General features: G+C 33.7%; 1 protein-coding gene across 2 annotated transcripts in view; it reads left to right on the top strand.

The window, feature by feature from the left end:
- The window catches only part of Itga1 (integrin subunit alpha 1), a 168723-nt gene that overhangs the window by 131529 nt on the left and 10400 nt on the right, over window positions 1–26794 (top strand). For both annotated transcript variants that reach the window (XM_015497320.2, XM_048800051.1), the window contains exons 17-28: window positions 2968–3104; window positions 5009–5119; window positions 6812–7021; window positions 8905–8985; window positions 12350–12426; window positions 15299–15388; window positions 16744–16846; window positions 20325–20438; window positions 22819–22923; window positions 23068–23172; window positions 24126–24218; window positions 26308–26424. In XM_015497320.2, the coding sequence (XP_015352806.1) occupies window positions 2968–3104; window positions 5009–5119; window positions 6812–7021; window positions 8905–8985; window positions 12350–12426; window positions 15299–15388; window positions 16744–16846; window positions 20325–20438; window positions 22819–22923; window positions 23068–23172; window positions 24126–24218; window positions 26308–26424 (1343 nt within the window). The remainder of the gene's footprint in view (window positions 1–2967; window positions 3105–5008; window positions 5120–6811; window positions 7022–8904; window positions 8986–12349; window positions 12427–15298; window positions 15389–16743; window positions 16847–20324; window positions 20439–22818; window positions 22924–23067; window positions 23173–24125; window positions 24219–26307; window positions 26425–26794) is intronic.

The raw sequence follows: 26794 nt of genomic DNA, 5'->3' as shown, positions 1-26794 counted from the left end.
TTGTTTTTTCAATTTTCAAAGAATCCTCTCCCTTCTTCTGCCCCCTCCTGGGGAAGACTGATATTGCAGGTGACCTAAGTACTTAACTCCTTTTTTTTTTTTCTCTTTTTTTAAAATTTGTTCTAATTAGTTCTACATGATAGCAGAATGCATTTTGATTCATTGTACACAATTGCAGCACAACTTTTTATTTCTCTGGTTGTACAGGATATAGAGTCACACCATGTGTGTATACATGTTCCTAGGGTAATGATGTTCATCTCATTCCGCCAGTGTGTCTGCCCTCATGCTCCTTCCCCTTTTCTCTCTCTCCTTTGCCCCAATCAGAGTTCCCCAACCCCCTCCCATTATGTATCAGCATCCACTTATCAGAGAGAACATTTGGCCTTTGGTTTTTTTGGGATTGGCTTACTTCACTTAGCATGATATTCTCCAGCTCCATCCATTTGCCTGCAAATACTATAATTTTTATTCTTTTTTTAATGCTGAGCAATATTCCATTGTGTATATGTACCACAGTTTCTTTATCCAATCATTTGTTGAAGGGTCTCTAGTTTGGTTCCATAATTTAGCTATTCTCAACTGAGCTGCTGTGAACATTGATGTGGCTTTGTCACTATAGTATTCTGATGTCAAGTCTTTTGGGTATAGACTGGGAGTGGGATAGCTGGGTCAAATAGTGGTTCTGTTCCAAGGTTTTTAAGGAGTCTCAATACTGCTTTCCATAGTGGTTGCACCAATTTGCAGTGCCACCAGCAATGTATGAGTGTATCTTTTTCTCCACATCTTCACCAACACTTATTATTGCTTGTATTCTTGATAATTGCCACTCTGACAGGAGTGAGATGAAAACTTAGAGTAGTTTTGATTTGTATTTCTCTAATTACTAGAGAAGTTGAATACTTCTTCATATATTTGTTGATCAATTGTATATCTTATTCTGAGAAGTATCTATTCAGTTCTTTAGCCCATTTATTTATTGAGTTATTTATTTTGGGGGTGTTAAGCTTTTTGAGAACTATACAATGAAAACTATGGAATGCTAAAGAAAGAAAGACTGGGGTTGTGGCTCAGTGGTAGGGTTCTCACTTAGCACATATCAGGCCCTGAATTCAATCCTCAGCACCACATAAAAATGAAATAAAGATATTGTGTCCACCTACAACTAAAATAAATATTTTTTAAAAAAAGAAAGACATTGAAGAAGATCTTAGAAGATGGAAAGATCACCCATGTTCCTGGATAGGAAGAATTAATATTGTCAAAATAGCCATACTACCAAAAGCATTTTACAGATTTAATGCAATTCCAATTAAAATCCCAACATTCCTTGTAGAAATAGAAAAAGCAATCAAGTAATTCATTTGGAAAAAATAAGAGACCCAGAGTAGCCAAAGCAATCCTTAGCAAGAAGAGTGAAGCAGGAGGCATCACAATACCAGACCTTAAACTATACTACAGAGTTACAGTAATGAAACAGCATAGTGTTGGTACCAAAATAGACTTGTAGACCAATGGCACAGAATAGAGGACACAGAGACAAACCCACATAAATGCAGTTATCTTATACTAAACAAAGGCATTGAAAACATACATTGGCGAAAAGATAACATATTCAACAAATGATGCTGGGCAAACTGGAAATCCATATGCGGCAAAGTGAAATTAAACCACTATCTCTCACCATGCACAAAGCTCATCTCAAAGTGGATCAAGAATCTAGGAATTAGACCAGAGACCCTGCACCTAACAGAAGAAATAGGCCTAAATCTTTATCATGTTGGATTAGATCCTGACTTCCTTAACCAGACTTCTAAAGCACAAGAAATAAAATCAAGAATTAATAAATGGGGTAGATTTAAATTAAAAAGCTTCTTCTCACCAAAGGAAACAACCAATAATGTGAAGAGAGAGCCTACAGAGTGGGAGAACATCTTTACTACATGCTCATCAGATAGAGCACTAATCTCCGGAGTATATAAAGAACTCAAACTACTTGTTCCTTTCTACTAGGTCACACTAGTTTTTTAGAGTCAGACTTACGATGTGTGGGCTTCTCAGGTGGCTCATGTCAGTCTGAGCATCTTTCTCCTTCTGCGTTCTATACTTTCTAAGGAAGTTTTGAAATTAGGTTGAAATATGTTGGAGCCAAAGCTGTAAGTCCATTGATTACAGAAGAGTAATTTACTCTGCAATCTGAATGACAAATTAATGAGAAAAAACATTCATCCTTAAAATCATTTTTTTCTTAATTTGCTGTATATATGTACACATGTACTCTGAAATAGTCCCCTGAATAGAAAATAAATAAGGTATAGTAATACAAAAATACAATTCAGGTTTTTATATGCAACATTATTTCATCTTATTTGATGTTTGTAAAACAGTTAAAGAATCAAATAAGGATTGTAGTCCTCAAATGAAATACAAGATTTCACTTATATATACTTATTTTATTGAATTTAATAGTGCTTTGAACATAATCTAAAATGGCATATTTTATGAAAAATGTAAAAATGCCATTAATGTCTTTTTATCTCTAGTGAAATATGACATGATCAGTATTACAAACAGTATTCCAACATTTCTAAATTCATATTTTGAGTGAAAATCAAGTAAATACAGAATGGTCAGTAAATTAGATGGGTGGGTGTATGCATGTGAATGTGTACATCACATACATGTATGTCATATGTATGTACTTCATATATATGTACATCATAAGTAAGCATAATTCAATACATGATAAAATCATGATGAAATCAGAAAGCAGTTCTATAGCACTCCTCAGGGTGGTCTTCTTGACTGCTAATATCATTGTACTACACTAATGTGAATATGCCAAGAAATAAAACTCTTTTGTTTGAATAATTGCTCAAAAGATATTTCTATAATATTTATTCAATGAGTTGAATTGTGAAAATCATTCTTAAAGAAACATTTTTGTCTATTCTTTTATTTTTATAGATATGCAGTATCGTGTTACCCTAGATTCACTAAGACAGATATCACGAAGTTTTTTCTCTGGAACTCAGGAGAGAAAGATTCAACGAAATATCACAGTTCAAGGATCAGAATGTACTAGGCATTCCTTCTACATGTTGGCAAGTAAATCATATATTATAGCTGCCTTATTCCAAACATAGAATATAATATAAATGTTGTATTTCAAGTCATTCAAGTTCTGACTATTTTATTTCAAAGTGGACAACATAAAGTAAATTTCATTTTGCTTGTTCCCTCATCAGAAAAAATAAATAAAAATTGCAGGTCGTTTCCAAATGAGAAACTCTTTAATCTTCCCTGTGTGCATCAGACATCCATATATTACAGAATCTAGGAATCATGAATGAGGACTCCTCATTCCCTTATTCTTTCCATTCTTGCATTCATTCACTTTTTTCAACTTGAAAACACCATTTGACTTCTCTGGACCTCATCAGTGATCAGTGATTAACTGCCCTGAGGACAGACTATTAATTGGGACATATGCTTTCGGGGTCCATTGGTATTATTATTTTTTTTAATCTTCTGAGGGTTTGTGCTACTTCAGTTTCTTTCTGTTTCAGTGGATGAGAGAGGTTTGGAAAGCAAATTATTAATCTCTAGAGATGGCTGATAAGCCAATTTGTACCATTTTAAATGTATTTTCTTGTGGTATTACATATGTGGAGAGTGTTCTCAATTGAGGGTGGGAGTTTCTTAAACATTTTCCTAAAGTGTACATGATAATAATTTTTTTCTAAAGCAGAATGAAGGTAGTGAGGAAACACTGATTTGAGTAACAGAGATTAAGACATAGATGCTTGATCATGACCTTGTAGTTTCAAAGGATACAGGCTAATTTTCCAACCTGTGACTGGCTTTCATATTCTTCATGTATTTATATAAAATATTTTGGAAAAATATAGTTAGGTGAGGAGAGTGACAGAAAATGTGCATCCTGGTATGCCACATTTATTCTTTCTCAATGGTTTTTGTGCCAGTATGACCTATGATAGACATCAGAATAAACTTACTCTATCAATATAAAGATCAATATTATGATCTGAAAAAAATAAAGTTGGAGTAATCCCTCTGATGTTGCTCATCAGAACTGAACATTTAGGAGTTAAAACTTTGTGTCAAATTCCATGTGCATAAGACAGATATGGAATTGCCACCAGTCTCCTGAAAGCAATTGCAGTCTGTTTGTTCCCAAGTTCAGTATCTACACCATGTCCAGGTACCCAAGTACCTTAAAAGAAACAAACTAGCTTCAAAATTTCCAAAATTCTTGTGGATTTTAATGGACATTTTAACACTTGTTCTGGAGTTAGCCAGGTGGAATTTCTATCCCAACTTCCCCACATTCTGTGTTACTTTAATAAAGTTATTTGGCCATAGAGGCTCAACTAAGCCAATATAAAATAAAAACCCTAATAGTTATTCACCTTAAAGAAGTATTGAAAATAATGTGTAAACTCGTAATTTTGGACACTATAAATGAAAACTATTATTAGTGATAATTTTGGAATTATTAATAATATTCACATCATTTCTATATCAATTTTATTATAAAATTTTATATATACATATAATAAAAATAAAATATAAGTCCATTTAAAGGCAGTTTGCCCTTCTGAAATTGATAGACTTTCCTAGAAGTATTACATACTGATTTTTTAGTTCAAGGTATCAAGAGAAATGACATTGTTATGCATGCAGATCAGGGTGGTATATCCTGACCTGGAACAAGGTATGCTGTATCCCATTACTTCAGCAGACCCCTTTGAGGAGCCATAGGTGAGTCAACTGGTTATATTCTGAAACCTCTGCTTTCCAGCTGTTTCCCTTGTCAAAGCAGAAAGGCCATCTCCATCCATCAAAGCAAAAGTCTTATTAGGCACATTGTCAAATTAGTTGTAAAAAAAAAATGTTCTAGTAAGCCACAGGGCAGAAAAAGCTACAAGATTAGAATGTCTGGTCAGTATGATACCAATGACATATTTTATGTTTCAAACTCTAGGACAAGCATGACTTTCAGGATTCTGTGAGAATAACTTTGGATTTTAATCTTACTGATCCAGAAAATGGCCCAATCCTTGATGATTCTTTACCAAATTCAGTACATGAATACGTAAGTCAGATTTTTTTAAATTCAGAGTACCTACTTGTGACTGTATTAGCAAAAAGCTTGAAACACATATATCTATATATGTCATATTATTATATATATTATGTTACATTTATGTAATTAGACACCTTTCCTAACCCTCTAACTTCCTATTGCTGTAGTTTAAGGAAACTAATAAATGATTCAGGACCAATCAAAAGAAATGCCCCCCTTTACCCTAGAGAGCACTGAGTTGCAGGGCACAGTTTAGGTAGAGAGGATACCCTCATAGTAAACCTTGGACTCAGATCATAGATAACCAAGTAGTGACAGTGTTGTGGACCCATCTCTGGCCTTCTTCACTGGGGCCCACCTGTAAAACTTGCAAATGGAGAAATCAGAATGTATGCTTCCCTTGTCCACACTGCTGCCCCAAAGGCAAATAGACAAGAAGGGGCTGAGCTGTGCTCCCCAGGTCCTGCTTCCAAATTCAGAATTCAATGCCCCACACCTGACAGTAAATAGGGAACAGAGATGGAGGAGAGTGCCATGCAGCACCAGTAGATGAAATATTCAAGATGAGGAATTAGTTTTCCTCACACACCTATTTTCTACTCTCTTCCTACCTTCCAAATAGATTTCTTGTCTTATATATACTAGGCACAGGGCTTGCAGTAAAACCTAGGAATCTGTCAACATGAAGGTTTTAGGTAGTAATTAGATTGTGGAGAACTTCAGAGCACTACAGGAACTTCTGTGTAGTCTGGGGAGTCCAGGAAAGCCCCCTACACAGTTAGGTGGAGACCTGAAGGTGTGGGTGATTTTCCATCCCACTTAGTCAGGGAAGCAGAGGGGATCGTGTATATAAAGGTCCTGAGATATTAAAAAAAAAAAAAAAGCTAAATTGTACTCATTTTTGTGGCTTGAACTAAAGAACAAGGGGAGAGGTGATGTGAGTTGAGGCTGAAGGCCAAAGCAGGGGCAAGATCCTTCAGGACTTGGTGCCACAGCATACTTTTTAAACTTTTATATGAGCCATGCAATATTGTTGGAAGTTTTAATTCAGCTCAATGTTGGGGCTATATGTGCAATTCCTGAGGATTCCTTCAGCCACAATACGGAAAATGATCAAAGAGAAATGAGTGGGTGGGGGAGAATAGGTGGAGGCTATTACTTTAGTTCAGAGAGGAAGAGGAGGGATGAGAAAAGATTTAGGCAGTATTTAGAAGGGGGGGTGGATTGGACAGTGCTTGGAGATTGGCTGTGTTGTTTGGGTGTGGGAAGACTTAGTGAAGAAGAATCAAGCATAACTCCTAGACACATGGTGTGACCATTCTCCCACCCTCTAGACCCAGCTTTTTTATATTCCTAAGTATTTGATTCTTTTCAATAGAAAATCTTATAATTGGTGTTGAGTGGCTTTAATATCTTAGAATTCTTACCTTCTCTGACAGACTAAAGCTAGTGGAAAATAGCCGTAAATACTGTGCATTCTTAAAAGGACTAGGAAAAATATATATGTGTAAAAGTTTATTCTTTCCCTATAGATTTCAAGAATAAGTATAAAATTTCTTAAAATTTCTGCAGTACAATCTATCCGCATTATGACTTGCTTAACTTTTTCTGATACATGTAATTTCTGTTACATAAAAAGATACATAATTTTCAATAAGGCATAACTAAACTTTCAAAAATACTTTCTTGTTACTGTTTCAGATTCCTTTTGCCAAAGATTGTGGAAATAAGGAAAAATGTATCTCAGACCTCGTTCTGGATGTATCCACCAAAGAAAAGGGCCTGCTTATTGTCAAGTCTCAAAATGACAAGTTCAATGTTAGCCTGACAGTGAGAAATAAAAGGGACAGTGCCTACAACACCAGAACAATTGTGCAATATTCTCCAAATCTAATTTTTTCTGGAATTGAGGTAAACTTGTAGTTATTTGTTTTCTCTCTTAGCAAGCATTTCTTGAATGTACTTTTCATACTACTGAGATAATTGCTCTTAACATATTATAATTTAGAAGAATAAAAAAGGTTTTTTGTATAAAGTAAACATAGACTAGTGGTAAAAGTACCAAGCTTTTTAAAAAATCTTTTGCTTTATTTCTTTGGAGATGTATCTTTCTTCTTATTCAGCCGGAGAAAGGAATAGTTGAAGTATCAAAAAGTATCTATGTTTCACAAAGAACTTAAACCACTGAAATTGAGACTGAGTAAAGGAAGAACATATCAAAGCCAAAATATTTTAACAGAGTTGCAGAGAGGGATCCCTGTGCTAATATATGTAGATATAGATATCTGTATCTATGTACCTACATCTTTATATCACAGAGTAGCTAATACTTCCAAGTTTGAACTTTGCTTTTAATTCTGATCTCCAAATGAATTCTCTTGAATTGAAATTCTGTATTTGCTTATATGAATTAATAATATATATGATTCATGTTAAAAGGCAGTACACTTATTACAGATAGTATTAAAATGCTATTGTCTAGTTGATATGAATTCAAGATTTTCACTTGTATATCTCTCCATTTGATAGGATATCACTTAAAGATATGATGTTTAAAATAGACTTAAAAATCATATATTACTATATGCATTAGTATATAATAAATTCATAAATAATATTCTGAATATTAGAATAGTATATTAATACAATAATATATGAAGTATATATACATATTATGCATAATAATATATATCTAAGCATATATGTATTATATATGTATATGTATATATACTCTATATATCATATATATTAAATGTATGTATTATATATTATATATTGTATATAATATATACATCATACATTACTATGTTACTATAGCATATCTTATATTCAGAATGTTATTTATAAATATAGTCATATAAATTCAAAATATAGGTGCAAAGCAATATTGGAAAGTATAACCATTCAAATTCCCTCTGAAAAGGGTAACTATATTAAAAATAATTGTATGCTCTTCAGCTAATTTACTGAGTTTGGCAATAAAACCAAACATGCACCTCCTCTGCTTTTATGAACAGTATCAATAATCATCATGATGGCTACCCCTTCTTGAATTACATGCTGAGTTCTGTTCCAAGGATTTCATTGATCTGATTATCATTCTTTGATAAGTAGACATCATTGTACCTAGTTACTGTGGAGATTCAAGGATAAACCATTTTTCACATGTTAACATTTCTTGCAATTGCATTTTACAATTAACTGTGTGCTATTTAACTGCAAGAATGTTTTTTTCTTTCCCACTGGTTTATAAAATAATGTTGTATCTCACATTCAATGACGTTTTAGGTTTGATAGAGTAGAGCATTATCAACTCCACTTGTTAGATGATCAGACCAAGATAGGTGAGCAATCTTGACATGGTTAGAGCAAACAGTGGTGGAGGCAGGAGTTCAATCCTGGTGGTCCCAGCTCAGATCCCTTGCTCTTCTCTACTTGCACTAAACTCTTAAGTACTAACATTCACTGTGGGCTATTCTGTGCAGTCCAGTATTATTTTGTCCAGTACTACAATCACCTGTAAGTAAATGTTATCAGTGGTCTCATTTTCCAAATGAGGATTTGGAAAAGATAGTGAGATGTGTGTTGTCTTTCAGGCACCTTCAAATGAATTTTCAGATTTTCATGGACTATGGAACAGGTCGTCCCAGAGTGCTGGCTCCCCCAGCTAAATAGAGACAAATCTTGGCAAGGATGTCACCAAGACACAGCTGGGGAAATTCTAAAATAAGAAGTTTAAGCTCAAATATTTCACCTGCTTCTCTACTCTGTTTCTCTTTAATTTCTCTTTCTAGGGCATCCAAAAAGATAGTTGTGAATCCAATCATAATATCACATGTAAAGTTGGATATCCTTTCCTAAGAAGAGGAGAAATGGTGAGCATTTTATAAAAAACACATGTAGCAACTGGATATGAAAAATGATATGATCAAAGCCAAATATATATATNNNNATATATATATATATATATATATATATATATATATATATATATATATATATATATATATATATATCCTTCTAATGGGAGTTTAGGATGATATGGATGAAAAAGGTTAAATTCAATCCTTTTCAGCTTCAAATCTGGTATGGTCTGAATGTTTGTATCTTCCTAAAACTCTTAGGTTGAAATTTAATCCCCAGTGTGATAGCATTAAGAAGTGAGGCTTTGGGGATTAGCGGCTTTAAAAGAAGTTTGTTGCTTGCACCATCTGGGGTTACATAGCAGCCACAGTCTACAGAGAACAGACCCTCATTCCTAATCTTCTAGTGGTTTGCTCTGGAATTGCCAGTCTCCAAAACTGTGAGCAATGCATTTATGTTGTTTATAAATTTTTCAAGCCAAGGATTTTGTTATAATAGTCCAAGAAGATTAAGAAAAAACTCAAAAGTAAGTATTGCATAAGTGAAATTTAAGCACCAAGACAAATTTACAGTAGATGAATAGATACACCATTTTACATTCCCACCAGCAATGGTTGAGGGTTCCAATTTCTCCACATTATTAATGTATTTTTATAGTCATCTTGATGGGTGTGAAATGATATTTCATTATGATTTTGTTTTGTATTTCCTTAATAGGTTTTGAGCATCATTTTATTGCACATTGGCCACATGTATATAGTATTTGAAGAATTGTGTGTTAAAATTTTTTTATCCTTTTTTTTGGGGGGGGGAGGTAAAGGGAAGGGTACTGGGGATTGAATTCAGGGGCATTTAACCACTGAACCATATCCCCACCCTATTTTGTATTTCATTGAGAGACCGCGTCTCACCGAGTTACTTAGCACCTCGCTTTTGCTGAGGCTGGCTTTGAATTTACAATCCTCCTGTCTCAGCTTCCTGAGCTTCTGGGATTACAGTCATGTGCTACCGTGCCCAGCTCTTTCATCCATTTTTGAATTGAGTTGTCTTTTGGATTATTAAGTTGTAAGAGTTCATCAGATAGCCTACATTCATGTCCCATATCACATATATGATTTGTGAATTCTGTCAGTTGTCTTTTCACTTTCTTTGAAGAAAAAAACTTTTGTTAAATTTTGATGCAGTCCAATTTATCTATTTAATTTTGTGTCCCTCTATTTAATATTATGTCCCTCATGCTTTTGTGTCATGTCTTAGAAGACTTTGCCTGATCCAAGGTCAGGAATGTTTTTCATGTTTTCTTCCAAGAGTTTTATAATTTTAGCTCTTATATTTAGGTATACGATCCATTTTGAGAAACTTTTATGCAGGATGTAAGGAATGAGTCCAATGCGTTCTTTATTTAAAAATATCTAGTGACCCCAAAACATTTGAGTAAAGACTATTCATTTCCTCCACTGAATTTCTTAACCAGTTTTTCCCTGTATTCAGCAATTCCTTGCTGCTTAGGGCGCAAATGTGAATCAAAGTATCTCTTATGCTATCCATAGAGAGATGGGAAGAAAATCTAAAATCCATCTTGACTTTGGCTTTATGCTTAGAATGCACTTTGATTATAAGATCTAGATTTTCCATTTAAGCATTTTAAGATCAGGTGGTGTGCAATAAGCAGTTTCTTTCACTTCACTGCTTTTCTAGAATCTTCTCTAAGGTGCAAAGACTCATCAAGAATGCAAAGAAGATTCACATGCCAAATCTATTCATGGAGATTAAGGAAAGAGAGGGCTCTAGCTGAGCCACCTAGATAATCTGACCCTTTGTGTATTGTAGTTCAAGCCTACCCAGCCAAGGGTCTACTGGAAATTTTCTATTTTAAAGAAAGGATAAGACTTCAGACATTTTTCTTCTTACAGGAACTTTTTGTTCCTCCATTTTCAATGTAAATCAGATATGTAGAAGGAGAAAATATAAAAGAGAACTTCATACATGATGTGGTATAACCAAGTAAATCTGATCTTTGAGATTCGCCTTTCTTTCTGTGAATGGTACCTAAATTGATTACCAGGGCTTTAAAAATCAAAACTTCTCCCTGAATCACAAAGATAAAATTTGAGGTATTTTCTATTAATTGTGTATTTTGGACTTTCTACTTTGCTGGACTAAATTCTAAAATACTTTAGCATAAAACAAGATTAACTTTGAATTTGATAAATATAATTTTATAAGCATTACTTATGAGTTCTCTTGAACTATTATACAGAAAGTGACATACTTCTTTGAAGAAATAATTTTGGTTTTGGTCTTCCTGTTGGTGTTTATTAAGAGTCATACACTATGTAGTCCATACATTCAGGCAAACTTTCTTAGAAGTCAATTACCTGTATCAGAATGTTTGTATAGCAAAATCATTTTCCAATTCTTCTTATGTATTTTTTAACTATACAATCTATTACAAACAAAACTTTTCATTTTCCTTATAATTTGCTTTCTTCTAAATAGCCAAGCTTTTCTTATCATTTGTTTCTTATTATTCCTTAGTAGTCCAAAAAAATTTACAATATCAAACTAGTGAATCCAAGTATTTTTTCCCTATTTGATAATGACTGTGTGTAGATGGCTGCTGGTACTTAAAGTTTCCATACTAAAAAAGTTTTAATTATGACCATTTCACAATTGCATTATTTTTTTTTGTCACTGTGATCTGGTAAACTATGGTATATAATAAATAGAATGTGTCTTTGTGGTGATGATTTATGGTTAGTATAAATATTTTATACTAATATATTTTTACTAATATATTTCAATAAAGTGCATAAAGTCAATAGTTTTTCATGTCTTAGTCCATTTAGACTGCTATTACAAAATACCACAAATTGTGTACCATATAAATGAGAAATATTTTTCTCACAGTTATGAAGGCTGAGAAATCCAAGATCAAGACACTGGTAAATTCTGTCTATTGAGGGTTCAATTCTCAGTCAGAGAAGGAATCCTCTCATTGCATCCTCAGATAGAGAAATGCAGCTTTCTGGATGATTTTTTTGTATGGTCACCAGTCCCATTCCTGCGAGTTCTCAGGACCTAACTGCCTCCCCATCTCCTAATACAATAACATTGGTCATTAGGTTTCAACACATTAGTTTAAGAGAATTCAAATATTCAGAACACAGCAATATGCAAAGCATATTACATATTTACATTTTAAAACACATGTGTGTCATATCTTATTCTATATATTTTTGAGATGGGATAAAGTTTTATTTTATAAGATATAAATTTTATAATTTAAATTTGGGTAATATATTTAAGCAAACTGAATATTTGAGTCAAAATAAATATTATCTGTCACTGAGGATACATATTTTTATTTCATAGGTAACCTTCAAAATATTATTTCAATTTAATACATCTTACCTCACGGAAAATATGACCATTCATCTAAGTACAACAAGGTTGGTATATGTGTGTATGAACGTGTTTATATGTGTGTCTATAATTTCTTTCATGAAATTAGAATATTTGGCTTTAGAGACTCGCTAACAGCTCCTTATAACCTATATAAGATCACTAGAAGTAGAAAACCGTGACCATTTTATTTCACAAAAATACTATCAATAATTTACAAAAATAAAAAAATTTAATAGAAATAATTTAATTAAATGGATTAAATTATTGGTTACACTATTGTACTGTATATTATACAATATATATAATGTATATTGTACTGTACATTATTTCCGTATGTTCATTTCACTTCAATTCAACAACACTTACATCTGCCAAATTTTTTTTAAATTCATTTAAAATTTTACAGGATCTAATTTTGAAACATTTACTGGCTTTCAAGATCAACTGAATCATTAAAGTTTTCTGACACCCTTTGTGCTTTATAAATTTTATCCAAATCAGTCAAAGCTTCTGAAAGTTATCATAGAACAAATAGGCTAAAAAAAGGGGGGACTAATAAGGAAATTAAAAGAATGGATTAACTTTCTTCTAAGTGTAATTATCCATTTTACCTCCTTCATTGAGAACAAGTTCTATCTTCTGTTGCTTTATTCCTGGTAACTAATAATTAAGTAGATGGGGAATAACTGGTACCACTGTGACCAAAATACCTGACAAGGACAATTGAGAGGAAGTAAAGCTTACTTGGGACTTATGGTTTCCAAGGTCTCAGTCTAGAGATGGCTGACTCCATTGCTCTGGGCTCAAATTGAGATAATACTTCATGTGGGGAAAGGGCCCAGTGGAGGAAAGCTGCTCAGCTCATTATGGGGTCAAGAAGCCCAGAGAGAAAGAGAAAGAAAGTGGGAGCAGGGAGGAAAGGGCCACAAGAAGAACAACCCTTCTAGGGCACACCCTTAGTGACCCACCTCCTCCAGCCATGCCTCACCTGCGTATGGTTACCACCCATCCAGTCCTTTCAAACTAGAATGGACTGATTAGGTTACATCCTTCACGATCCAATTATTTCACTTCTAAATAGTCCTGCATTAACAGGAGCATTTTGAGGACACTTCTTATCCAAACCATAGCCCTGAGTAGATGACACAAATGAATTAATGGATATATTATTTCTCTATGTTCATTTCACTTCAATTCAACAAATGTTTCTTTGACATCTATTATAGAAAAGATATTGGGTTAATCAGTGCAAGAATTACAAAAATTACTACAGGCACAAACCTCCTTATGGGGTGAATATTACAATACATGTTAAGATTAGTATAAAAATTTTTATAATACATGCTAGAGTAAGGGAAATCCATTATAGAAATATAAACCATGTCTTCATGTGTTACAGAAAAAACAAAGGGTGAAATTATATCTATTTAGCAATGACAAACTAAAAAAAAAATTTTATCAAGAAAATTTAAAATCAGGAAGACCTTAAAGCATTTTTTCAGAGATGTTGGTGAATAGAATTAGGTAGAACATTTATAGGCAAAATATGCAGTTTGAGTGAAAACTCAAAGGCAAACCAGTTGATCAATTTGAGGAATACTGGTAATCAATTTTAGCTGAGATATGCAGAATGTGTAATACATCATGTAGTAATGGGAATTAAACTGTGCATCCTAGCATATTATTCTAGAGACTTATTATGAGTAAGAGGCATGTTTTTCTTAACTGGATAGGTCTTAAGGATTCAGAAAGTTTCAAAGAGTTAAGTCACGTGTTCAGAGCTACTTCTTAGGAAGATGAATTTAGCTACACTGTGGGATATATTAGAGAGAAGGGAGCCATTCACAGTAAAAGCTCAGTGATGCTAGTACCTATAATTTAAGGTAGCGCATGGCTTTTGCTCCCCTGTTGCTCACACAAAGCCACTACATACACTTGGGAATAAGCAGAGGCCTTAAAAGATGCTGTTGCACATACTGGAAAACAGTGTGCTAGGTTCTTGGTCAGTTGATGGACAGGTGTGTGTGTGTGATAATAACAATGAAATATAATACTTATGGGATATTTCCTCTGTCCTGGGCACAGTCCTAGGCTCTTTAAACTTCTTACTCATTTAATCACCATCTATTAATCATTTAATGCTCAAATCTTCATTTTATAGATGAAGAAACTAAAGCACAGAGAGATTAAATAATTTCAGCAAACGTACCAACTTCTAAGACCAATTTCATTCTCTGGCCATATAAGTATTATCACTTATACATGCTTTTTAACAAGCACTAATATAAGACTAATGAGATATACACATGCATTTATGTGTGTACCTATATATGTGTGTGTGTGTGTGTGTGTGTGTGTGTGTTTACATACATAGTTTAAATTATTACCAAAATCAAGGTACTAAACAAGTGTTTTACAAATAATATGTACCTAGTATGGAAAGAGTATAAAGGAGAAAACAAGATTTTAGATTTACTCAGCTGTGTGACCCTAGTTGTGGTCCTTTGCAAAGTTCTCATCTATGATAAATAAATCAGGGAGATTTGTGGCAAAAACACAAATTCTTGGGCTCCAACTTAGCCCTATTAAATTCACATTTGTAGAAGAGAAGCCCACCAATCTGTGCATTTTTAACAATTACACTTGGGGTTCCTCATTATTATTATCACAGAATTTTTGAGAAATAAGGGATTAAATCAGTGCGGTTTTTCACCTGTAGCTTCACATCAGCATCAACTTGGAAACTTTTAATAGTACCCCTCTCTGATCTCCCTCCTCCCCCTGATTAAAAAAATCAATAATTCTATTCTTTTATGGTTTTATTTGCCAATATAAGCTTGTCTTTCAAATGCTTAGAAATGTCTCTCAATAATCAACAGTTTAATGACCTGTCTGAATATACTCTGCATTTTCTAGTGACAGTGAAGAACCTCCTGAAACTCTTTTTGATAATGAAGCAAATATTTCTATCCCAGTAAAATATGAAGTAGGACTACAATTTTACAGGTAGGTGGAAATCACATTTATATAGCAATGCTTTTCTATTGACCCAGTGTTTCTAGAGGTGTGGTCTCCAGCCAAGAACATACCATCACCTGGGGACTTACTAGAGAGTCACATTCTCAAGCCCCACCCCAGTCAGAAACTCTGAGGATGTGCCCAACATTCATGTTAAATAAATCTTCCAGGTAATTGCCATGCACCCTAACATTTCAGAACCTATATGCTAAATACCCCAAAATATGAGGTGCAGTAATACTGGATCATATTAACAATCCAGTCTTAACTCTTAAATGCAAGCCAAAGATCTAGAAGACCTTCACAAAATACAGTGTTTTCTGAGGAGTCAGCAACATAATTCTTGGCCATACTTCTCATCCCGTGGAATTCTATAAGCCTGCCAATTCCAAACATACAAGATTAAAGCATATCTCATTGATGAGACATTTATTCCTTCCCTATTCATAATTCATTGTTTCTCTTAAAAGAACTTTTTATCTATCCAAATATCAATCATATTGGCAAACTTTCCCCTATACATTCCCTTGCTTAAGCAGAACTCCAAGTTTTTGCTGATTAAATATGTGCAATGCATACAAAATGCATAAGAATCAATGTCAAGTTCAGTTTAGTCTAAAAATTTTGTTAATTCATTTTTTATGGAATTTTGTCTTAACTAATAAAATACCACAAACATAACGATTATAGAATATACTCATAGATTTTGCTTATATTTCTTGGCATTTAAATTCTGTTGGCTGATTTTTTATTGTGTTGTATCTATTTCTTTTGGTACACAGATTTTCATAAGATTTTTCCACTTATTTAAAATAAAATTTTGATCAACACTTATAAATATTTTTGTTTTCTCTTCATTAAAGTGCTTTTTAAGATATATTCTTAAGTTCCACCAAGTTGATCCAAAGACCATGATAATATGTTGGAGGAGAGTGAACTTTAAAGTTTTAGTATTAAATATAGGATTTTAAAATGTAAAAAGGTAAACATTTTGTCAATCCTGCTTAAAATTTCACACTACTAAAAATTCCAAACTTTAGCTTGTTGTTTTCACTAAATATAAATAGTAGTGAATTCATAGAAACTTTTCACTCAACAATGAAATTTTATTTAAAAAGTTATAGATAGTTTAGCAAATAAGCATTAATGATTATTTAACTAAATTTTATAATTATTCTCACCTTCCTAAAAATTTGACTTTGAATTTTTGAGTAGAAGTATTACTCTTTGATTAAACTCTTTTTAAGAATTTTTGTGATGACATGTTATAAAGAAAGAAGAGAATAAAGCTAAATAAATGTTTAATTTGTTGTATTTTATTTTTCTAATTTAATTCTTTAAAGCTCTGCAAGTGAATACCACATTTCAATTGCGGCCAATGAGACTGTCCCTGAAGTTATTAATTCTACTGAGGATATTGGAAATGAAATTAACATATTCTATATGGTAAGAAATTATCTCTGAGTAAAAATCCTAAAAATGTTATTTGTAAATTTATGATTTAAGATGTTAACAAACACACATATTAAAATAAACACAGTTCCAACATTTAATCTCTAGATCCAAGAATATTTTTCTTTATAATTTCATTATTTTAAAACATCTTTTATTTAAATTGACACTTATACTTCAAATCAATTTTAAAAACCTATGTTCTAATTTTCTCACAATAAGGCACAGTAATTTAGAATGACTTCTTAGAAAAAAGTAAACCATGGAACCTAATAGATACTACCTATTAATAGTCCAGTCTTAATTCTTAAATACAAGTTGTAGAATTCGTTTAGTTTTAGTATGACTGAGAAAAACATATTTTTAATAATTATGACTATTACAGAAATTGATTATTTTAAAATTATCTTTGTAACATTTTTCTCTACTCAATAAATATCTCATTCTGCACACCACTACCCTTTATATGCATTACACTGTAAATTAATGATGTTGGCACTTGTTTTAGTCAACTTTTTCACTGCTATGACTGAAAGACCTGACTGGAAGAATGGTAGAAGAGGAAAAGTTTATTTAGGGGCTCCCAGTTTCAGAGGTCTCAGTCCATATGAGGCTGGTTTCATTCCTTAGGGTTCAAGGTGAGGTAGGACATCATGAAGGAAGAGTGTGGCAGAGGGAAGCAGCTCACATGGTGATAAGAAAGGATAGAGGGGGAGGGAGAGAGAGAGAGAGAGAGAGAGAGAGAGAGAGAGAGAGAGAGAGAGAGAGAGAGAGAGACTGACTCCACATGCCAGATATAAATATATACCCCAAAGCCATGCTCCCAATGTCCTATCTCCTCTAGCCACACTCCACCTGCCTTAAATTACCACTTAATTAATCCCAAAAGGTAATTAATTCACTAATTAGGTTAAGGCAAGGTTCTCACAACCCAGTCCTTTCCCCTTTGAACCCTCTTGCATTGTCTCACATGTGAGCTTTTGGGAGACACCTCACATCCAAACATAACAGTACTACCACCCCATTAAGTGATGATTTCCACTACTACACCTATTTCTCCTATAGAATTCTTCATAACAAACCTTTCTTAACCACTGTAGCAAACAATCATGGGTTTGTTTTTTTTTTTACATAACACCTACTTACAGATATGGACTTAAGTTAATATTGTGGAAAAAATAATGCTCAATTAAATGATGCAACCTAGTTAGAAATGAAGATAGTCCCAATATTTTTGGTAATTGCCAATAATAAAAAAGGAAGTTCTCTTACAAAATAGAAACAAGGTGTACTTTCAAGATTAATTTCATTGTTTTTATTTGCACTCTTTTCTGAAATTGTTGTGACAAGCTATACTCTCGGAATTGGCATGAAGGCCAAGCCCAGAGTATAGCTTTTAATTTTTCTGTAGCCTTATTTACTTTTCCTGGATAAGAGAAATAGCTAACACAACAACATTTTTTTTTTTAGAAAAACTGAACATTGTAGATCTTTATATATTGTAACTTATTAGGGTCGAGATTTGAAATAGGCACTCCCTAATTATCATAAATCATATTGATAGAAATAACATTGTTAAGAATATCCCTAAGCATAAATCACTGTGTGTCTCTCTGATTATTTTTCTGGGATAAATTCTAGAACTGAAGTAATGGAATGAAAATGAGAGAACATTTTTAGATGAGACCCAGTAAACTTATTGCTAGGAATTTTCCCTAAGAACTAATTGGTGTACAAGGATTTCAGTGATGTTCTTAATAATTTATTTATAATAGTTTAAAAATTAAACCAGGACACAATCTAAAAGCTTAAAATTATGAGATTACTTAAATTACCATGTATTTAGTGAAGAGAATTTGATATGTTCATTTGAGATACAGCTTATTATATATATGTTAGAGAGTACATTTTTTAGTACAAAACCCAAATTCTGCTATTTACCAGCTCTGTGACCTTGTAAATTATTTTATTCTCATCTTAACCTTGTTACCTCATAGATAAAATAAAGACAAGGTAATCTACCTCCTAGGGTATTTTAAAAGGTTAGAGCAACAATGTAAATAAGATCATTAGCACAGTAGAGTGTCATGTAGTTAGCAACAAATATTGGTATTGTGGTTGTTATTTAGCTATTAACAATCATATTCTCAAAATGCCAATCATAATAAATTTTACATAGTATAGAAAATTTTGTTTTTATGTGATGAAAATTTTACAAAATATAATTACATGCAAATAATAAAAGCAGATAACTTATACACTAAAATATTTCCAAGGTATTTTAACTGTAAGAAACTTTTATTTTCTGCTCATTTTCAGTATTTTTTCAATGTTTTCACAAGGAACACTTTTAGTAAGAAAAAAAAAACAAGTAATAATAACAGAATTCATGATTTCAGACCAAATATCAGGAAACAGATGAAATTGCCATGTGAGGCAAGAGCAGGCATATTTTCATACGATAGAGTTGGGGAGCATGTTCCTTTTCAAGAGGCCAGGCACAGCTGATTGGGAATCTCCAGAATCTAGGATTAAAGGATATGTTTAATCGTCAGCCCCACAGGGAGTTGCTCCAGATCTGAGTAGCTCTTGGTCTAGGAGACTTAGTGAGGTAGGTCTGTGGATTTTCTGACATCTATCCATGGAAACCAAGTGGCTCCTCCTCTTAGTTTCAGAGAGATCACAGAGAGGACTTAGGATGCAGAGATCATGCTTGTGTGGAAGAAGGGCCACTGCACGGGGTGGTCACAACCCAATTGTACCTTCTATATGGACAGAGATTCTGGATAGGGTCCAGCTTTCTGCTGAACATCATCCTGCCCATCCTTCCCAATAAGCTGCCCTCATTACTGATGGTATAGTGTGAATTCTGCAGTAGTGGTTAAAAACAGATTAAGATGAAAGTCAATCGGACTCTCATCAGTCCAGATTATGAACAGCCAGTGACACGATAGTTCTATCTGGGGACTGAACTGTGAAGGGAAGCATATGGGGATCTGGTTTGTGGGCAGTGGAGGCAGAGCCCATTGAGCCAGGGTAAAGGGTGACTTATGGCTTTGGGCGATTATGACCAACTGGATGAAGAAAACCAAACATACTGTAAATTATATCAGGCAAATGGTCTCTTTCCTTCACAGCTACAAAAGGAAAAAAAAAGTTGTTACAATAGAAAGTACAACAGGTGTGACAAGAGATGATTTTTCAATTTTGATTTTTTATTAATCCCAGTATTATTTTAAGAGTGAAGAATAAAGAAATAACATGATTGTAGCTAATCCATAGGACCATAAAACATCCTTATTTTCTTGCTTAGTAAGTTATTTCTCCGTATAGTGACAAAAACTGCATTCATTTGGGGATTCAAATTATTGCACATCTTAATCCATCAATTTAAAACCATAGTCCTACAGAAAATGGAGAGGATGCAGTTGAAAGAAAAAGAAATGATCACCTCTCTATTTTCCCCCCATAGATTAAAAAAAGAGGACATTTTCCATTGCCAGGACTTACGCTGTCAATTTCATTTCCCAATTTGACGTCAGATGGTTACCCTGTGCTGTACCCGACTGGTTGGTCTTCTTCTGATGTAAGTCATATGTGCCTTAGAATTACTTCATTACGGTTACCTCTCCAACTTGTATTAAGCCTTTTGTTCTGCAGGCCACTTGTGATAAGGAGTTTTACCAAAGCAATCTGAAGAGGCATTCAGAAAATTAAAAATAATAGTAACTTCCACTGGTTACTCCATAGATGTATTAATTTTCTAAGGCTGCTGTAACATATTACCAAAAATTAGTGATTAAAATTTACAGAAATGTATTCTTCCACCATTTTGAAAGCCAGAAGTTCAAAGTCAAGGTATTAACATTGCTGACCTATGTAGGCTCTGAGGGAGAATTTGTTCTATGCCATCTCTCCTAGCCTCCAGTGGCTGCTGGCAAATCCTGGCATTCCTTGGCTTCTGGAAACCTAACTCCAGTCTCTGTTTCTGTCTTCACATGGGCCCATTCTCTTCTGTCTCTGTTTCTGCATACTATCATTGGATTTAGGGCCCACCTGAAATCTAGGATGTTCTCATTTAAAGATGCTTAATTTAATTACATCTGCAAATTCTAATTCCAAATAAAGTCAAATTCACAGGTTTGGAGTACTAGGACTTGGGCATATCTTCTTAGGATCATTGTTCACTGTGCTAGAGTATATTTAAATAATTATTTATGCCTGAAATGTGTGTTATCCTTTAAGTTTGTTTATGGTGTCAAATAACTCTTGCAAAGAGACTTGTTAATGCTTCCTAAATAAGCAGAGCTGCACATAAAATAGTGCAATATTGTTAACTCACTTATCCCAAACAATTGTAATATTGTACTCTTCTTTGTTTTATTTTTTATTTGTTCTAATTAGTTATACATGACAGTGGAATGCATTTTGACACTTTACACATAAATAGAGTATAATTTCTCATTCTTCTGGTTATAAATGATTTAGAATCACACCGGTCATGTAGTCATATATGCACATAGGGTAATAATGTCTGATTCATTCTACTATCCTTCTTAACCCCATACCCCTCCCCTTCCTTCATGCCCCTCTACCTAATCCAAAGTAACTCTATTTTTCCCTAGTTTCCCCCACCCCCTCCTGTGCCCCTTATTGTGAGTTAGTGTCTGCATATCAGAGAAAACATTTGGCCTTTGGATTTTGGGGATTGGTTTATTTTATTACCATTATATTCTCCAGCTCCATTCATGCACCTGCAAATGCCATAATCTCATACTTCTTTAAGGCTGAGTAATATTCCATTGTGTATATATGCCACATTTTCTTTATCCATTCATCTGTTGAAGGGCATCTAGGTTGGTTCTATAGTTTAGCTATTGTGAGTTAAGCTTCTATAAACATTGATGTGGCTGCATCACTGTAGTATACTGATTCTAAATCATTTGGGTATAAACTGAGAAGTGGAATAGCTGGGTCAAATGGTGGTTCTATTCCTTGTACTCCTTTTTGTATGTATATCCTTGAATGAGACTACATAGGAGTTACTATGGCATAGTGTCTAAAACATAGAAAATCAAAGTATTAAATTAATGAATACATGATTTCAGGGTTTGACTTATTTTCACACATCTTATAAAATTAAGCTATTCCCATAAGCAAGAAGTAGCACTGTAATCATTTAAATGTTTTCCTAAGGGCAAGGAAAGAATAAGCCTCTGGAATTCCCCTTTAATCCAAAACACAGGGTTGTGACAATTTAGAGAGAGAAAGCAAAATTGTGTAGTTTTTGTACTACTTATGGATTTTTATCCTTATTACCTTTTATCAAAAAAGCAGAGAGTTCTGCGGAAGCAAAAGATTTATTAGACTTATTAAATTAAGTCCAGAAAGATGATGCAAACATCACTATCTTAAAGTAGCAGCATTTTAATATCTGGAGGGCTGGCATTTATATCTGTCTCCCACATAAATTAATGTCTTTCCTTTAGTGAGTAGGTATTCAAAACATAAATAAAATGAAAGTTCTTCCCTTTCCAATTCTGCTTCTTAAGTCATCATATGAGCCATCACAATGAAGAAGAAATGCTAACACTTTTTCACAGTAGAGTTTTAAATTTTTTCTTTCTGTATTATGGGACTTTACAAGCTAATCTTTGAAGAAAACAATCAACCATTGAGTGTGTTATTTATAAAATAGCAAATGCTACTCGCATCCTTTCTTTTCCATAGCAACCTTACTTGAATCCATTACAATTCAAAAGTGCCATGGTAACAGTAATCATTATCTGGGCGTGGGAATATATGGCTGGTGCTGAACAACCTCTTCAGTCCTGTACACTTGGAAAGGTGGATCTTTAATACATGGCAATGGCTGTTATTCACAGATTCTTCACATTACAGTGCCAACTTGTTTTCCCCCTTCACATTTGTCATTTTCTTTTAAAAGAAATATTTTTATTTCTTAGAATGCAAACTGCAGACCCCACAGCCTTGAGGATCCTCTTGGTATCAACTCTGGAAAGAAAATGATTATATCAAAATCTGAAGATCTCAAACGAGGCACACTTCTGGTAAATTAAGTGCTATTTTGACCTTAGATTTTCCGAGTGCATAAATTCAATATCAACTAGAAATATCCATCTGAAATCTTTTTAATATAGTGTCTTTGGTCAGTTGGTAAAAACACTAACTTGAACCTCTGAACATTACAACAGGACTGCAGTACATGTAAACTTGCTACAATCACATGTAATCTCGTGCCTTCTGACATTAGCCAAGTTAATGTTTCACTGATCCTGTGGAAACCAACTTTTATAAAAGTAAGTACTCACATTGATCTTTGCAATCATTGATTCACATCAACAAATATTTGTTTGACATGTGTGTTTGTTCAAAGCACAGTACTACTGTAAAAAGAATGTGAGATTAGAAGTCTCCAAGGCTGCCATCTAAGCCCAGCTCTACTTAGCCACTGTGTGAGTTTCATCTTCCTGTTTGCTAATAACTAAGTAATCTTCAGATGTTCCCCTTCCAGATATAGACTTTCTTCAATTACATGACTCTTTTCTTTGCCTCATAGAAGATGAATACCTTTCCATTACTGAAGCTTGCATTGATCTTACTAAGAACCCAATGAGTGACAATCCTTGACACCACTAACGAAGGATAGAGCTTCCATACATAAGGACTCATTGCATTTTATCAGTTTCATTCCATGAAAATAAATTTTGAAGGGTATTTTAACCCCTGAAAAAGCCAAATCCATCTGATAACAAGCTACTTTAAAACATAGTTTATTGTAGTTTGTATTATTTCTCTCGAGAAGTATGTAGTTTATTCTTCAAAAATGTTTTCAGGTTTGATCATATTAAGTTGCTAATTTTATAAGTCAAGAACTGTTGAATACTGGCAATTTCATGTATAATCTTACATATAAATCTTACTATCTGAGTTTAGCTATTTCATGACTGGCTACATTAAAAGTATGCAGAATTTGAGGTTCATATCTCTAAGGAAAACTCAGAATGAAAATTATTTAGAATTTTTTTTCCACTCAAAAACAAGGATCTAAATGAGAATTTGGGGAGGCAAAGGAGGAAGGGTAAGTACCCATTCATCAGTGGATACTACCAACTCCATTTGGAAGTTAGCAAAATCAGTGTTTTTAATCTCTTGGGAAAATCACAACTTTAATAATTGGACTGCTCAAGCATGACTAGCTATCATTTTAATTAGCATAATGTGTTAAAAACAAATCTAATCTGCTTTACAGACACATTTCTCCAGCTTAAATCTTACAGTAAGAGGAGAACTTCAGAGTGAAAATACATCACTAGTTTTAAGTAGTAGCAACCAAAAAAGAGAGGTAAGTATAGCTCTAAGTTTTGAACACAGTGTATTTCACACCATATTTTGTGACATCATGACTTATAATTTCTTGTAGACCCGTAAAGTGACTGCTACTGTTGTCACTAAGTGACTTACTGTTTGCTTCATACTACCTTGATGTCAATTGGGATTTCAGTCCTGTTCTTCCTCCTAAGAGACTGGGGAAATCAAGATATTTACAACTAAGATGCCTCCTTTGACTTTATTGCTTCTAACTAGCACAGTAAATGGATGTTTTCACTTTCATCTTGATAACAAATGGTATATTTGTGACTTTCCTCTTTAAAACCTGGCATTACAAAATGTAGCAGACAGCTGAAGAGCACACCTGAAAAAGTAACTTCTGTTTTATAGAAAGTACATTTATACTGTCCAGGAATACATATGAAATTGTTAAAGTTTTCTTCATTAAGGCATTTGGAAATTGGAAGCAAAAATGAGATGGCAAATTCTAATGAAAATTCAGGTTGAGTCCTTGGTAAAAACAGAAGTTTGAATTTTTTTTCTCTTCTCATTTTGTGAAATAAGAACAATTGTGCTGTTATGAACAAAGGCACCTCTGCATACTTCCTTCCCTTGTCCTGGGACGGTTTAAATACCCTATATGGATAAACAGCACCACACAAGCCGAGCCATTCTGCTATTCTTGTAACATCACCTATTTCAAACTATTTCAATATCAACGAACTGCTAAACATATACCCTTAAGGAAAAATAAAATACTTGTACATAATGCTTGCACTTCATATGGAGCACTTAGCCTGATCAATGTAAAGAGCAAAGTTGTTCCACACAAAATCAGCATTTCACTAAAACCTGGAAAATATGAGTGTGATTATATTGCAAAAATGTACATTTGATTCCTAAATATGTTGTGTTGAAATTGTATAGCCTTATTTCCCCTAAATGTTCGTTAAAAATTCCCCCTGGAGATATTTATTCTATGCTTCAGCCTAAAGGAAAAATGTAAAAATTTACCTACATTGATAAAATTACTCAAGTGATCATTTTGTAACTGTGATCTTGGGGAAGCCACTGATCATATTCATATGACAGCTTCTACATCTGTAAATTCAAGGGATCGCGTTAGATGTGTTTAAAGTCTGTCCTGGTGGCCTGATTCTGGGTATATCTCTGTTCTTTCCAGCTCTGTGTCCCAGTTCATCAGTAGTGACCTACCAGCAGTGACTGGAAGGATTCTGATTAATATCCACCATATGCAAATGTTGCCCCAGTTACTTTCCTTTTCTACCCTAATCCTCCTGTAGGTTGGGAAATTAAAATGTTCTCTGATAAGCAAATACAGAATCTTGAGCTATTATTAGCCATTGATATCTACCATAAGCTAATTTTTTCAGAAGCCTAAGGGATGGGACACAGAGCAGACAAGTTTCATTGAGGTTGTGTGTCACACTGAGAGAGTATGCATAGCCAGGGCACTGAAAATGATCCATTTCACACTTTTCTTGAGTTAAGCTCTAAGTTACAGATGACTGAGAGCTAACTCATCTGGAAGAGAAGAAGAGAAGTATGGTATAATAAAAACACATTAGAGGTGGATATTAAAACTTTATTATATACTTGAAATCTGTGCATTTTATTGTCTGGTAATTATCTTTTCATATGATTAGAATTATACCACATGAGTATTAGAATAAGGAGACTACTCGGGTTTTTATTTCAATGACTTATGATGCCCCAGACTAAACTATGATTGTGATAGTGCAATCGTCTATTATTATTCTTCAAAACATACAATACTTTGGTTCTCCCTGGGGTAAATAGAAATCCACTCCTACCCTTGAGCATTCTGATCATTGACAGTTTTCTCTTTATGTATAAAGTTCTGAGAGACAAATTACAACTTTTTCAAATAAATTTAACCCCATTAGAGATTTAGAATAGAGGAAGGACATTTTCAAATGTGAACTCCAATGTTTTCTCTGTAGGTAGTAATGAGATTAAGTACACTGTTTGGTAGAAAATTATAGCCTGCAAGAACTCAATGTTCTGGGAGTTCTCATAGGTGTTTATCGACATTAACCATCTTGTTTAATAATTTTCAGCTTGCTATTCAAATATCCAAAGATGGGCTACCAGGCAGAGTGCCATTGTGGGTTATCCTCTTGAGTGCTTTTGCTGGGTTATTACTGTTAATGCTGCTCATATTGGCACTGTGGAAGGTAAGTGTCAAAGTTTCTCTGTATTGTACCCATCAACAGTAAATTGGTGAAATACATTATGTTTTACTCATGCTGTGGAATACAGTATTATATAGAAATGAAATAAGCATTAAAATGATGACCAAGATTTAAAAAAAAACAAAAACCCTGCTATTTGGGGCTGAGGTTGAAGCTCAGTGGCAGAGCACTTGCCTAGCATGTGTGAGGCACAGGATTCAATCCTTAGTACCATAGAAACATAAACAAATAAAATAAAGGCATTTCGTCCATCTACAACCACAAAAATTTTTTTAAACCCTGCTATTTCAAACGTTATACACAACTTGATCCCATGTGGTAAATGAAAAAAAAAAACTTATTTTGTAATATA

The sequence above is a fragment of the Marmota marmota genome, unplaced genomic scaffold (assembly GCF_001458135.2).
Source record: "Marmota marmota marmota unplaced genomic scaffold, marMar, whole genome shotgun sequence".
NCBI classification, from domain to species: domain Eukaryota; kingdom Metazoa; phylum Chordata; class Mammalia; order Rodentia; family Sciuridae; genus Marmota; species Marmota marmota.
The sequence above is the reverse complement of the archived record's forward strand: the minus strand, read 5'-3'. Positions and strand labels throughout refer to the sequence as shown.